Source organism: Rhopalosiphum maidis, chromosome 4 (genome assembly GCF_003676215.2).
Source record: "Rhopalosiphum maidis isolate BTI-1 chromosome 4, ASM367621v3, whole genome shotgun sequence".
NCBI classification, from domain to species: Eukaryota; Metazoa; Arthropoda; class Insecta; order Hemiptera; family Aphididae; genus Rhopalosiphum; species Rhopalosiphum maidis.
In genome coordinates, this window is record NC_040880.1 from 31,021,524 (window position 1) to 31,038,236 (window position 16,713).

At 22.5% G+C, this 16,713-nt stretch overlaps 1 protein-coding gene across 1 annotated transcript; it reads right to left on the reverse strand.

Annotated features, from left to right (window-relative positions):
* Window positions 1-76: 76 nt before the first annotated feature.
* On the reverse strand, window positions 77-10,881 carry LOC113549355. Its single transcript, XM_026950613.1, has 4 exons — window positions 10,744-10,881; window positions 5,995-6,201; window positions 3,873-4,022; window positions 77-415 (listed from the first exon to the last, which is right to left on the reverse strand). The coding sequence occupies exons 2-4, from the start codon at window positions 6,172-6,174 to the stop codon at window positions 335-337; spliced, it is 411 nt and encodes a 136-aa protein (XP_026806414.1). The 5' UTR covers window positions 6,175-6,201; window positions 10,744-10,881; the 3' UTR covers window positions 77-334.
* Window positions 10,882-16,713: the final 5,832 nt, after the last annotated feature.

Consider the following 16,713-nt stretch of genomic DNA (forward strand, 5'->3'; position numbering starts at 1 on the left):
TATATAATATAGTATTTAATAATACTTATTATAATAGGTATATATTATATTATCATATATATTCGTATTCGTACAACTTTGAATGCATTTTAATTGCATTTTTAAATAACACAACCGTTTTATTGATTTTATCATTATTAATTTATTATGATAAATGAGTATATTTAATTTTAGTACCTAACTAAATATACTCAATATACTCAGTACGTCAGTACCTATTTTAATTGATGAAAAAACAAGCGTATGAAGATGAGGGCGATATAATATTCTGAACTGACATTATGATAAAAAAAAAATATATATATAGGTAGGTAGTTAACAGATTTTATTTCTTCTATTTAAAACAGGACACAGCGTTGAAATAACATCTCCAGTATAGTCGTCCTTTTTGTTGGTTTCGTCTCTGTAGTTCCATCTGAAAATAAACATAATAAATAAACTTACGCTTCAAAATACATTTTTTTTATAAGATTTTATACTTATAGGTAATTCTTGGAAATAAAAAAAATTAAAATTTAGTTAATGATTATTATAAAAAAAATATTTACTATACACAATTAGTGACATTAATTTTTTTTTTTTTTGATCGAAATAAACATCGGAAACACAAGCCATAATATTTTTTTTTACATTATGATGGTTATGAATATAAATATATTACAACAACTACATTTTAAGTAAGGTTATACAAATTACAGGTTTGTTTGATAAAATTGATCAAATCAAGGTTTCGTCCACGATTGGGTTCAAGTGCGGTGTCGAGATAGAGGGATATACACTGTGATTAATCTGGTTTTGATTTAATTTTAAGGAGTCTGCTGTAATGCATTTAAGGATAGTTCGGTTCCACAGGTTCGACACATGAGGTATCCTATCCTGACCATCGGGCGACCGTGAGTAATTCTGGTGTAACCAGCCTATCAATTGAGGACAGTATCTTCTTTACGCTTTAGTTTTGGATTTAATTATCGATTTGTTGCTCTTTTAATCTTGTTTAATTCGGTATTTGTTTGTTCCAAATGCTTAGCCATTTTAATGGTTACATTGATATATTTTTTTTTGAGTGATCATAATATATTTGTTTGATTAAAAGAATTTTATTATTGTTAATAGCAACTGAGGCATGTTCGTCGTCGATTTCGTCACCTAATATTACCAAGTGTCCAAGTATATCCGCACGATGTTAACTTTATACAATGAGAAACGTAGTTTTATTTCGTTTTCGCGAATGGATATAATAATATACACCGATATACCTACTGGATATGTCAGTAGATAATAATATGGTTCAATGCATAGATATTGCTTTTAAATATAATATCATAAAATCGCATAAAAATAATGTAAAAGTGGCTACAATAATTTTACTTTTTAGTTTTTACCTGTATAAAAGTTTATTTTTACATTTGAGATAAACATTTTTTATTGTAATTTTTAGTACACTACTGCAATAAATTGTATCCGTACATTTTTTACTGCGAAAATGTATGAGCCTGTCGTAAGCAATAGTTATTATAGGTACTATTATTAGTTATTACTTATACAATTTAATTAAGTATTTATTTCTTTCCATGAATATTATACATAGTTCATAATGCTGTTTATGCAATATGTAATTATTTAATTATCAATTCAGATGTTATACATATTAATGTTTTACATATTTTTGACACCTATCTAATATTAAGTCATATAACATATCATATAAATTATAAATAAATGTCTTATTTGAAAAAAAAATATTTATTTTATCGATATTATTTTGTATTATTATTTAAAAAGTAATCGCTATTAATCACCACTTTTTCAATCTCGATTGAACATTGATCAAAAATGTGAACAGTTCAAAGTTTAAATAATACATGCAACGTTGGTTGATCGTGAATCATAGGGTTCAGTCTCCAGAATAAATAATAATACATTTTGAATACATTTCACGATACTCAATATTTCACTCCTTGGTAACTTGAATATTATAACCAATTTGATAGATGTTAGTTAGATGTATTAATTTTAATAGGAACATTAGGAACAGCTAACAATTTAAAACCTTAAATCAATATAATATATTATCGTATACATATAGTACTAATACATTTTATAAATTCATAATATGTATTGGGTGATAACAAAAACTAAAGGTCTTTTGTTTAAATATTTTAAAAATTTATTTTAAAGTGGCATACATTAAACATTTAAATAAAAATGTTATTGGTAAGTATGCTGTTGCCCCACAAAGTTCAGGTTATTTTTTTTTTTTACAAAAAATATGTTATTACCTTATCTATTGAGTTTTGTTTTGATAAAATAATTTTAAGAAAAGATTTGAATTCATAAAGAAGTTTATTTTTAAATTGTTGAAGACTGTTTTTGAATAAATTACCATTATTTGATAAACAAGATGTTTATTTTTAGATTTCAATAGTTTTTTTATAGAAATAAAAAAAATGCAATACAACAGTTTAATATGTAGTTTTAGTAAAAACTAAATATGAAAATAGTTTTATGTTCAAGATTTTGAATTGAAAACAGTGTTTAATCATATACATACGTATTCTATCTAAATTTATATCGTATTTCTAAATTGGTTTTTTTTTGTTTTTTATTCAAGACTTAACTTTCATTCAAATTTATATATTTGATTTATTGTAGTTTTAATGTTAAACTAATATAATATATCATACACTACATAAGTTAATTTTTATCGTTATTGAGATTAACTACTTATTTTTTTAAATTACTATAGTAAATTGCTTCATATTACCAACGAAGGTGTTTCGTTACGTTTTACTTTTATTACATTTTTGCTATACGACAAAAGCTATTCTAATTAATATAGAAAATTAATAATAAATTTAAATTGTCAATGTTATACCTAATTGCCCTTAAAATATTAAATTTTTTTTAACCATAGTTATTGTAAAAGTAAATATTTTAGAATTCTAAAAAAAGAAAATTCGGTATGCATATATTATGCCTATCTTAGACGCCGTGTTAGAAAAAGTTTTATCAGTATTCTTACAACTTTTTATCTTATATTAATTAATTAACAAAAATATGATTAAAATAAAATAATTACAATTAAAAAAATTAATAAATATTTAGTTATAAAAATTAAAATATATTTTGAAAGTACATAATTTATTGTAAATATCAGATTTCTGATGAAATTGAAACCAAATTATAATTATAACACTATACAATTAAATGTTTTAATATGGACAAGAAATCCATTTTTCTTTCTTTTTAAACTAAAATTAATTAATATTTATATTAATTTATAATGTCGATTATTATATACATTTATAATTTATACTTAAAAAATACACATAGAATTTTATTAAGTTATAACTTATATGGTTTTTGAGATATTAAAAACGGAAACTTTTTTAAAAATAAATTAGAAATTTGTAGGTAGATAGGTTACATGTATATATAAATATTACCTAATTATAATTAATTATACATATTTATAGTAGAGGTGATTTTCTTTAAAAACATTAAAACGGACGATATATTATATTTTGTGCAGCAGTAATAATTTAATTAAGATTTTTAAATATTTTATTAGTTTTTAAGTTATTATACTTTACAAATATTACCATGATAATTCATGACAAATAACAATATCGATATTAATAAATCTTTAAAACTATGGTTAATGATATGTACTGAAATATTAAAGGTTGTATAAAAATTAAAGGTCATGTTACAAGGTGAGATTAAATTATAAAACTTAGGTGTTCAAATTAAAGATGATATTTCTAATTATTTTCGTGTAGACAGATAATTACAATCTTACGACAATATCCGAAATAATTAAAATTTAGATGGTATAATATTATGAATAATTTACTAGTAAAGTTACTCACTCCTGGGCTTGGTCTAGGAGCTCCGCTAATTGGAATTGATCTTTCTGGATAGTATCCTTTCATATTTCCAGAATTATTTCCATCTACAGCTTTTTGTAATGCCACCATTAGTCTATCCAGTAATAGTGCAGTCCTTTTTGGCACAATCACCTATATATAATAACCACACAATTTCGTTTAAAAATAAGTCGATAATTTTGAAAATTACACAGAACTCTACGATTTTTACCTATTTAATAGCACACAAATAAATGTTTAAACTATTTCACTAGATAGGTACAATATGATATTATAGTAAAATGTCGTCGATAGAAATTTTTTGTTTCGTATAAATGGCTATAAATGAATAGAGTCGACGTTAAGCGTAGAGAACCTCAATACATGTTAATGTTTTATCATATTTATAAATAAATACAATGATTATATATTATTTGATATCTAAGAATTAATTAATTATAATTTTGATTAGTTTCTCCATATTTGCATTAGAAAATTTGATACTATTATTTTTCAAATTTTTGAATGAGAATTCAATCATATATATTTAATGTATAATAAACAAAGTATAGAGTATATTTGTATATTTTTGATATGAATGAAAGAATATTTTTAAATGAGAAGAAGGGTGTTAAAGGCGCATTCATTTTTAACGCTCTGATTAGCAAAATTTTGCCAGGCCTAAGAACTATAGCTGATACTTTGTGTAGTACAAAAATTTCAGGGTGTATTACGAAAGGTTTTAAAGTGTTAATTTGTTTTATGAAATTTTTTTAGTTATTGTAGATAATTATTTAATTTTTAAAAAATACTCAAGGGATTTTGATGATATTATAATAAGACGAGAAAAATAATATTATTCTTGAGAAATTTGAATAAATTAATTTTTTTGCATATGGGGGACTAAAGATTCAGTGTGTACTGTGTAGAATAGTACGAAAAATTGAAAATTGTAGTCTCTGCAGACATATAGAATAAATACATCATGCTATATTAAATATTAATATGATTAATTTATTAACAATATACATAACGCATTCGAATTGTCTAATATAAGCAATTTATTTAAATCACAGTTGTAAATAAATAATGCCAAATTACACTATTTTCAATAAGGTTGTAGAGCTTATACACTCGACCAGTTCAATTTGAATAATTCATGTAAAATCAGCGATTACTTTAAGTGGTAGGTGTCTTGACTTACACATAAATGCAGTGTCTACACGTAGAAACCACCTACACGGATATATATTATCTAATATTGACAGTACATTTACAACATCGAACTTCAGAAAAGCGGAAATGAGTTTCGTATAATATGATCCCGCGAATAAATCAAATCGAAAAATCAAAAGGCGCGTCATGTCGTCGTCATTCGTTATATTTACACTCTCCGCCTATAACTCCACGGTTTTTCGGGTATGAAATCGAAAACTCCGTCCAACGTACATCTATAAAGTCTTATATCTATAGTATTAGTAATGAGAATAACAATTATTGTACTATTATTATTATTATACATTATTTATTTTCACACGCCAGCCATACGCCGACGTCTAGTTTTAGATAAAAATAGAGTATAATATAGACAACGATCTTGCAATTCCAATATTATCGAGACGGACGCAGGCCATAAAAACTGTAGGGCGGCATTTCATTAAAATTTTAAAATGACCAGGACCGTTGGTGTATATATTAATGTGAGAGTGTGAAACGTTTTAACGACTCGAGTTTATTTCGTTTGAAAATTGAAATCGCCGACATAAATAAATGTACCTATACGTCACATATTTGTGTACAATAAATACATTGGTGTATTGTTATCGTATTGTACCGCTATGATAATATTACGTACGTATTTTATGCATAATATGATAGCTGATAGACGGGTAAGGTTAGATGTTATTAGCTTATAAATACACTGTCGCTGTATTCCGTGTGGTCCGCGTTCAGAGTTGTTTTGTCATTAAACAAATTAAATAATATTGTTTAGGCGGTAAAACAATTTTACGACTATATAATTCTTAATAACTACATAATAATACAATCTTATGGTGAAGTAGTTGAATATTTTCAACTATTTGTAATAATATTATTGTAACGTTTATTATGACGATGTACCGACCGGGTATTCGTCGAATTCGACCGATACATTCTTATCGTTGTTCGGCGGCTGGTCTTCAGGCGTCCGTTTGTCGTATCTGAGTAATGTGAAGGGGTCCAATGGTTTTTGGAATGTCGAATCGCACAACGCAACCATACATAACGATATCAGAAATAAAACTATTTTATTCCAAAGAACCATACTGATGATTATTTTATTAAAGTTCACCTGAAAGTCAATGTTGACAATGTAAAAATAGTATAATATTTTTTAACATGTATCCTAATGTGACAAATTGTATGTAACCACATTTACATATAACGTATATATTTCTATGTATAGTTTTTTAATGAAACGTGAGCAGTTAAAAATTTAAAATAAAACCGATAGAGCCAGGTTGCACAAAAAAATTGATTAATTCATTATAGGTTCACTAAAATTTAATGGGTTGCAAAATTATATTTTATTATAGTTACCATTAACTCACTACATTGATTCACTAAATGTTTAATGATTGTTTATGCAACTCGGATACTTGTGCAGCTTATACAAAGGTTACATTAGACCTTACTACATTTTTTTTAAGGGGGGTATACCAGTCACCACAACACAAACATTTAATAATTATTAATATTTAATATTTAATAAAAAGCAATAATTAATTATTTCATATTCTAGGTATGCTTAATAACGTTATTATTTATTTTAGTTATACCTATAATAATAATATCTAGAATGTAATTAAATAATAAATTTAAAAAAACTAATTAGAAATAATCAAACAACTATAATATAGAGTATGCCAATGATTGTTAATTTACGAATATGATGATCGACCAAACACATCAATTTTAGCTAGTGATTAAATTTATTATATTTTTGTATTGTTTAAAATCTTTTTATGCTATTTAAAATTGTTTTATTTTAATTGTATGGTAACAAGTTATTACTTATTGTTAAGGCTCGGGACTTAAAGCATTTGCTTATTTTTGTGGATTGGCTTAAAATGTAGCAGAGTGCTATGGAGATGTATGTCATGTTAAAACGTGGTCAATTATACAATTTGAAAGTGCTTTTTTTGCTTTTTTCAACAATTTTTTAAAAATATGCTTATTTCCAGTTTTTCTGATTATTTTTGCTTTTTTGACCAGTTTTTCTACTTTTTATGGTTTTTTCAGAAAATCCCTCAGAAATTCTATAAACAATAGGGCAAAATGTCTCGAAAGTGAAGTTTGATTTTTTAATTAGAAACGTTTCCTAATCATTTTGTTTCAATATTTTGTGTAGTTCTTAATTATATTATTTTTAGCACAATTACAAATTATGTCGAGTACCTACTTTATCATGTAAAAAGAAAGTTTTTTTCTAATTAAATATTTTTATTTAAGATTTTTAAATGCTTATTTGAGTGCTTATAATGATGTTTTAAGTGCTTTTTTAAGCGCTTATTTTAAAGATTTTAAGTGTAAGTTTCGAGCCCTGCTTATTATTTATTAATTATTGTGTATTGATTGTATCGAAAATCGATTGAAATAAATATTCATCATATTCATCTATTTCAATTTGGGTATTATAGTTTAAATAAAAATTATGTTTAAAAAAAAAACTACATAAAAATAAAAAATTATGAGTATTTAATCCGTTGAACCTAATACAAATTCATTCGTATTTATATAAATGATTATTATTTATAAAGTTTTAAAGAAAAGTATTTACTTGTTCGTTTTAAGTTTTTACTATATTCCAATATTAATTAGGGAATAAATTAGTAGGTATGCAATGTATTTGTATACCATGTACCTATATAAACCTTTCAACTGCTGAGTAAATATTAAATATAGATAAATGTTGAGATATTTTATAAACGATAAGCACATCAAACTTCGACCATGGTACCTATTTGCAAATTACATTTAGAGATTTGAAATGTGTTAGGGATGCGTAGTAGTTATAATATAATCTTAATATACACTTATAAATTATTATGTGATCCATAAACGTCTTTAAGAAAAGCTTTTTAAAAGAGATTTTTTTATGAGAAAAGTAATAAGAGCTGACTATTTATAAAACTTCTAAAATAATTTAATCCGATAGCTTCTCTTATTTTCTTAGCGTCTTAAACGATTATATTTTTACAGTTAAATAAAATTTCGTTATTAACACGCTTTTTACCTATTTGATATTGCATTTATTTTATTTTAATAGTATGTTATGAGCTACTACTTCAATATTCTATGTTAATGTTTATACATATATTTTTATTTTGTGGTTATTATTTAATGTATGGAATAGGGTTTTCATTATGCGAGTAAGCATGAATAGTTTTGCATTGAAATTGTTTGACATGCTTGCGACTATTGATAACACCCATAATAATCATTACAGTTCCAAAATTCAAGGAGGCTTAAAAACGTAACATAACTTATTATTCTATCAAAAAGTTAGGTTAGATTATTAACTATATATATAGTTCATAATTAACGGACTGTCTTGAATAATACAAGTCTGTAAGTACAGACGGTATGCAAAATTAACATCACATATTACATAATAATTGTTCATTAAACAAACCTACCATAAATATAAGTCATACGTATAAAATATAATGCATATTATAATAATAAATACAAAGTATAAAAAACTACATTGCAGATGCTTACATTATGTGTATTAATATTTAGTGTGTTTATTTTGTAAGCTTCATTCAGGGTGATTTTCTCTATTTATATTAAATTGTTGTATGAATTCAATATACACATCTAATTATATCACTCAAGATGGTAACTTAGTTTTAAAACTTGTATAGTGTCATTAATACCTAATATAAGGATTGTAAATGAAAAGTATTATTTTCACAGAGCTTACCTATTTATTAATAATAAAAAAAATGTTGTTGTAAAAATAATCTTAGTTCAAAATAATTATAATAATTAATAAAAAAAAAAAAACATTAAGCGCTATAAGTGTTATCATACTATTAACGCAATATTATAGATAATAATCTAATCTGATTATCGAAATTTCATAGACAAAACGAACATAGGTAGGTAGGTAGGTAAAATAAAATAATACTAAATATTATTAGTGAACTAGTGAAGTATACATGTTTTTTTTAAAATAAATTTCAAAACTGTTTATAACTAGATAAGTTGTCAAAACATAAAAGTCAAAAATAAAAAGATATTTTATTTGAACATAAAATTACCAGGGAATATAATAAATACATTAGGTACATATACAAATTATTGTGCATATATTGGATAGCAATGTAATTTTTGTATTATATTTAAATTCTTCAATTGATACACATATTGTATGCATTATACATACAATAATAATATATTAATTATTTATTAATAATTATTGTACGTACCTATAAATCACTAATAATAATAATAATATTGTAATTTGTGAATGTTTTAATATATTATACGAAGAAATAACAATGAAAATTCATTCAAAATTTACAGTTTAAAATGTTTACATTAATTTATATTTTATAGGTATTTAAATCTGAAAATTAAATATTTAATTTTATAAATTATTTGTTTATTACGAGGAAGTATTTATATTATCATCAAAAATGTCGAATAGTCACCGTCGTAACTATTAAAAATTAAAATTTAAAGGATAGAAATTTAATATAATGATGATAATAATTCTAAATAGTTTTTGTTTTAATAAAAAATTATTTAGTGTAATGGTGGTTTTATTACCATAGCTACAAAAACTGACGTACTTATTTGTTATTAATTTAAGTAATGAGAAATGTGGTTAATGTTAGTTCGACCAATTTATTTTATTTTGACATAGGCCGTTGCTATACTTATTTTTTTCTTTAAACGTTCTTCATTATAATATTTAAAATATTATAATTGTAGTACAAAAACAAAATCAATTGGTGTATGACTATATGAGTGTAACCAATACGTTTTTAAAATAAAATAAATTGAAATATTTAAATATACAATTTTACATTAACAAAAATGAAAATATAGTTAAAACATATACATTTTTGTAGGTACAAATGGTACAATAAGAGTTTTCTTGATGTTTTTACTTGTATCTCCTATTAAAATACATTATTGTTTGTAAATAGTTCCACTTCACCACTTGAAAAAACATACTCGAAATCGTGTTATTTTTGTTTATTCACGTACCTATTTGAAATTTAATAAATGTCAAATATTTTTTCAATAACTGAATATATACCTATTTTTGAAATAATATTACTAACACACTAATAGATATCAATACTATAATTTAATTAACAAAAAATATTATGCCTAATAGTAATGATATTCATTATAATTTAATATAAAAGACTATGAACACAAAACGATTCGCTTACCTTTTAAAATCTATATGAAATTATAATGAAATATAATAATTTTTAATCTTAGTCTTAAGTAAATACAGATTTAGGTAATATATTAAATTTAATATTTTAGATAATGTTTCTTAATTTTTTGCTTTTATAATTTGTATCTACATCTATATTAAATAATATGAATATATTTCATTTAAATCAAAAACGTTTACACATTAGTAATTTATAATTAATAAATTACATTAAATAGTTAAAAATAGTATTTAAAAAATTTTTTCAAATAATTTTCTTGATAATACAAACAAGCATAGTAGTTGATATTAATGCATGTACTTATATTGTAGCAAAGAATATTAATAATGTTTAGAAATACGCTATTTGTCCAATATATTAATTATTATTATTAATTATAAAAAAGTTATATTTTTTTGTGTACTAACCTTGTCGAATAATAATGATTTTATACAACAGCATTGGTGTGCAACTAGAAAATGTATGATCGGTTGCTGGATAAATATTCGTTTGTAGTGCAATGATTCGAAAGCCACAAAACTCACCAACACACGAGACTATAAACAAGTGATTCTTTAGGATCCAAGTTGCGGCGCCACCTACTTACGTCAACTATTTAAACGCCCTCCTTATATTTGCTTCATCATAGTCCCATAATAGTTTATTCGTAAAATTAACAACCGACTAAATTTTTTGTAACTATTTTTTTTTTTTTTTAATGATAAAATTGTTATCTTTTTACAGATGCCCAAATTCTAATGCGTTTGAAAAACTCTATGTTAAGTACATTACCACTATAACTAATTTTAAAATAAAAAAATTAATTAAATCATAAAAATGTGATAATTAAAGTAGTATTGATATTAATCATTCATTCAATATTTGATTTACAATTAATTATAAGTATTAATAAAAAATTGATTTAATACTTAAAACTCATTTTAATTTTACATTTTAAATTAGAATTTTCTATGTATTATATATAAAAATGGTATAAAATTGTTAAAAATAATTATACATTATTTCGTTTAAATGTGACTAATTTAATGTCATATGTTACTTTTTTCAACTAAAAATTATTAACGGAATTTGTATAATTTGGTATTTGTGACGAAAAGTTTAGCCATTAAAATATTACACTATATCACCACATATACAATATTACAATTTACAGTCCATATTATTATTAGGATTCGTATTTATTTGAATTCACATATAACGACTGAAAATAGTTGTAGTTAAGATAACATATTTATTGTTACATATGTGTTGTAACTTATTAGTATTTCAGTATTTGTATAAATAGTGAAAACTATTTAACGAAGAATTTCATTTATATTTTATTAGGTCATCAATTTGTAAAATTATGGATCATAAATTTAACATTATAACAATTAAAAAATATAAATATATATTAAAATATGAAATAAATAGATATTTGTTTAATATTATTTATAATATAATGAAAACTCGATAAGTCTTAAATGAAATATAATAATGTTATAAGTGTGCAAAAAGTATTAAAAGGCAAAATAATTTAACATTTAACAATGGGTACAATAAATATAATATTATTAATTCAATAATGATAAACAATGTAATTTTTTTTTAAATGCGTTTTTCAATAATTAAATGTTTAAACAATAATTAAACCTTGTTTTATGTTTCTTACTCTCATTTCTAAATAAAAAGGCTTCTATTGATTATTTTAATTACTTAATATAGATTATTTGAAATGAGATTTGTAAAAGGTAGTGATTAATTATGAAAACATTAAGTTTAATATGGTTTTATTTTAATTTAATTGTACTTATATATATATAACGTACAAATAAACAAAAATAATACAATAGTTTGAAAATAAATTCCTGTAGTTTTTCTTTGATATTTACCTATTAAATAATACATTTTCTTAAATATTTTGATGTTCATCAATGTTGTAGATAATAACGAACAAACGATTAATAAATATCAAGTATATTATGTTTAATAATGTATACACACATAGTTTCTACATAGAACTTATAATGGTACTTGGTGAACTTTCATAGTTTTATACATTATTTCGTGGGATAAAAAGATGAACCCTAAAATATTATATCAAAGTTGATCGCTATCCAAATTATTCACAAAATGAATATATTAAACGTATATTTTAAAATAGGTAAGTAGTTGATAGTAAAAAATTAACATAGAATTCAAATCCAGTAAATTTAATGCACATTTTAATCATAGAAATTACGCTGCTCTATATATTATGGTTTGAGAATGTATTATATTATATATTATGTTATCTATTTTATATTATTTCGATCTTATGTTTATACTTTAAATAGTATAATTATAATAATTATTATAATATTAATATTGATAATAAACATTTATCAATGGTATTCATGTTGTATACGGATGATATCGACACAGGAGAGATGTTTGACGTCTCATTTAATAAAATACATATTCAATGCATAATTTATTGCATTATTACATTGGCCTATCAAGGAAATTCATGATGATTTGGAGGGAAATTCATGTTTTAAGAAAAAAGAAAAAAGAAAATAGGTTTTCTTGTTTTTATATTTACTTATTATTTATTATTAACTTATACCATGAATTTATAATAAAACAAACACAATTATTTTTTTAAATTAAATACAATTATACGTAGTTATTTTTGCTTAAGTAAAAAAAAAAAATTAAAAATGCAATATTTAAAAAAAGTATATTACTTTATGAAGAACTGAATATTAATTTATGTATCTTCATTGGTATCTTATTAATGAGTCCATTTAATAACGATGAAATTACCAAAATAAAGGTTTACACCATTACAGACATTACATTTTTTCAAAAAAATATCGAATTATAAAATAATTCTATAGTAATAAAAAGGTAAAAAATAAGTTCTTTATAATATAATATAGACTAAAGAAGAGAGGGCTTATCGGTATATTTGCTTGGTATCCCGGTGGGCTTATCTATATTCACTTTCAAATTCTTTATTTTTGCCAATTTTTTTATTACGATGAAAACAATAATGATTAATGAATATGGAGTTCTAAAATAATTACACTATAAATGTAATATTTCCTACCATAAAATGTAAACACTGTAAACTTGTATATTAACTGTATGTTATTTTATTTCGAAATGGACTTTGAATTTTAATAAAAGTATATTAGACATTATTCCAATTTTAGTTTAATGATAATTCATATAAATGTATTTAGGTAGAGATAGATTCGTTTTTAATATGCGTTCTGTTAATTATATTCTATATAAAAATAGCTAGGTGTTAATCAGTTTTATAACTCACATAAGTTATCCGAATAAATCTCACGCGGTATGTATCGTGTAGTCATTATTTTTTTAATTTTTTTATTAAAAAAATCAACACATAATATTACAGAATTAGATGTTATTAAGTTACAATTTTATTGACCTACCTTTAAGTTTTGCAGTTTGTATTGTAGATAGGAAGTTGTTATAATTATTAAAAGTTATAATAGCAAAATAAATATAAACAATATAATATGAACATAATATAAACATAATATAACAAGAAGCAACTAAAAAATAAATAAAACTGTATTGTTAAAGTTGTTCTTCTTCAGTTCTAAAAAATAATATTTATATACTACGCATTTAACAATCATATTATCACCTAATTTTTTTTTTCAATTTAATAGGCATAGAATTTAAGAAACTTGGCTTCGGATAATCAGCAAAAGACTGACCAAAGATATATTGATATATTGAACTGAATTCTTATTTATTACCTAAGTTCTTATAAGAACGATTATCTATTTTAAAATTCTTTACTGAATAGTATATAATAATATTTTTATTTTTTTTTAAATATCTTACTGGTAATTTCATTGTAATTTTCATTCGTAGATCTTATTATAAATCTGTATAGTTAAAAATTTTGTTCAAATAAAGTAATGTTCATATTTTAAATATTATATCATATTCTGAGTTCATATCACAAAAATATTCGATTTTCTCGAATGTCTAAAATATTGTTCTCATAGCTGCCAATTATGTATTTTGTCTTTCCTCGATAAGTTATATTTTAAGTGACGAATAACAAACTTGTACAAATATTAGAATAATTATTTTTTTTGTTTCAGCTTTTAGTAACATTTTTTTATTCAAACTAATATATCTCATTTAAATATAAAAGGTTTACTGCTTACATAATAAAATTCTTGTTAAATGCTAATAAATTTGTATAAAAAATGTTATCAATGAAATAAAATTATTTATTACTTATTTAATATTATTTTATTTTTTTGGTTTGGATATGACTCGTGTAACAAATACTCTCAATAGGTAATAATATATATATATATATATATATGTGGGTGATAATCTAGCCGAACGTTAAGAGTTAAGGTTGATTTCAAAATTATTATTATTTAAGTATAATAATATAATTTGTAATCTATACACAATATACATAACATTTTAATATTTTATTATTTGAAAATAAACAATTGAACTTTAAAACAAAATTAAAATGAATAAGTTAAATGTAGTTATGTTGATAATTTTTAATAGTCAATATTCATTATCTCGATAAGTATTAACGTTTTTGAAAATAATAAAAAAAATTCAGTTTTAATAAAATAAAAATTTCGAAAGAAAAATTGTTCTATAATTATTCTTCATTAAATTAAAAATTCGTGTTTCATTAAAAAAATTAAAACACCTAAATAAATTATGACTATACAAAATAGAATTTTTTTTCAAGAATGTATTATAATAACTTCAAACTATGTAAAAATATATTTTCAAAAAATATTAAAAATTCTGGATATACTTAATGAATTTTGTTAAAATAATCGCTCAACATCGCATAGATATGGTTTTTATGTTTATTGGTTGATAATATTTGGTGTTATAAAAAAATATTTAGCAAATATAGATTGGATAATATATAAAACGTTTTTAATTGATTTTTGTTTTGAAGCATATTTAATTAAAATAATATATTTATTCTTTATTATAATATCACTCATCAATGACAAGTCATCATTAATTTGTTTTATTTTATAAAAAAAAGTTCATCATATTTGTATTATAGAGATTACAGAAGTATTTAGAGAATATAAATAGCGCACAATCATGATAAAACACATATGAAATAAAGAATTTTGATTTCTTAAATAATTTTTATGTACTCGTATTTAAAAAAAGTATAAATTACTTGATTTTAATAGTTTTAAAAAACTCTACAATTATGAAAAAAAAAATACAATAAATAATATTATGAATTGTTGTATTATGTGAGTATATCTTTGTTGATAATATAATACGATTACATTTAAGACCACACAATAATACAATAGAATATAGTTTGATGGAGAATTTTAATCTAAAATATAACATAATATAAGACTATAGAAAATAGATACATCATCGTAACTCATAAGTTCATAACATTCATTAAAATTAAATAGTCACGAATAAAGTATAAGAGTTAGAGTTTAATAAAAATATTCTTTATTAAGAATATCATTGGTACCTAATTCATATATTATTTATGACGAAGAAGAATTAATAAAACCATTGTAAATAGAAAATGAGTTAGTATTAAAATCATTTTTAAAAGCTCAACAAAGCTGAAAATTTATAAATAAAATTAAAAATAAATATATTTTGATACATTAGTATTTTAAATGGTTTTGAAAAATGATATAATAGGACTTAAAGTAGTTTTTTTTTACCAAAAAGTATAAAAGATATAATAGAAATCACAGGTTTTAATATTCTATACAGTAGGGACGGGAAGATATTATTTTTATATTTTAGATTCTTAGCAAAGTAATGAATGTATATTAGTTTAACAATGATTTATGTTTTTTTGCATTTTTCTTAAGTTTGTCATCATATTTTGATACAGTAAAATTGTTGTAGTCTTAAACTTTGAGGGCGATTTTTGGTATCAAATTGAATCTTGTTGGTATTAAGGTGGAGAAAAGAGAATCAAAACATTATTAAAACAAGGAGACAAAATTAAAATTTAAGTATCTGATTGATTACTCTTCACCAGTTTTTGATGAAATTAATTTTATTTTTTGTTTTTACCAGATTCAAAAATGAATAATTGTGGATACTTGAAATTTCCACTATATATCTATGCTAACATTTTCTAGACATGTTATAATTTGAAATATTTTAACATATTTTAAGTTTTTTATATAGTAATTTAAAATGTTCGACCTTTTTAGTTTTTATCTATAAATGCCTTTCGATCAGTAAAAAAACTTATAATACAAGGTTCTTCTCAAGTTTTGTTTATAGACATTAGACATACCATTTTAAAAATCGAAAATATATAGGCATATTTAAAAAAAAGGGTGTCTCTCGTCTGAAGTTCAAATTTGGACAAA

Bases quoted from the DNA above. Each gene is read 5' to 3' on its own strand.
- LOC113549355 (XM_026950613.1), bottom strand. From the start codon at position 6,174: ATGGTTCTTTGGAATAAAATAGTTTTATTTCTGATATCGTTATGTATG. The intron at 4,023-5,994 runs GTCGGTACATCG...TATTATATATAG, and splicing joins TCGAATTCGACGAATACCCG to GTGATTGTGCCAAAAAGGAC. The intron at 416-3,872 runs GTGAGTAACTTT...GTTTATTTTCAG, and splicing joins CTCCTAGACCAAGCCCAGGA to ATGGAACTACAGAGACGAAA.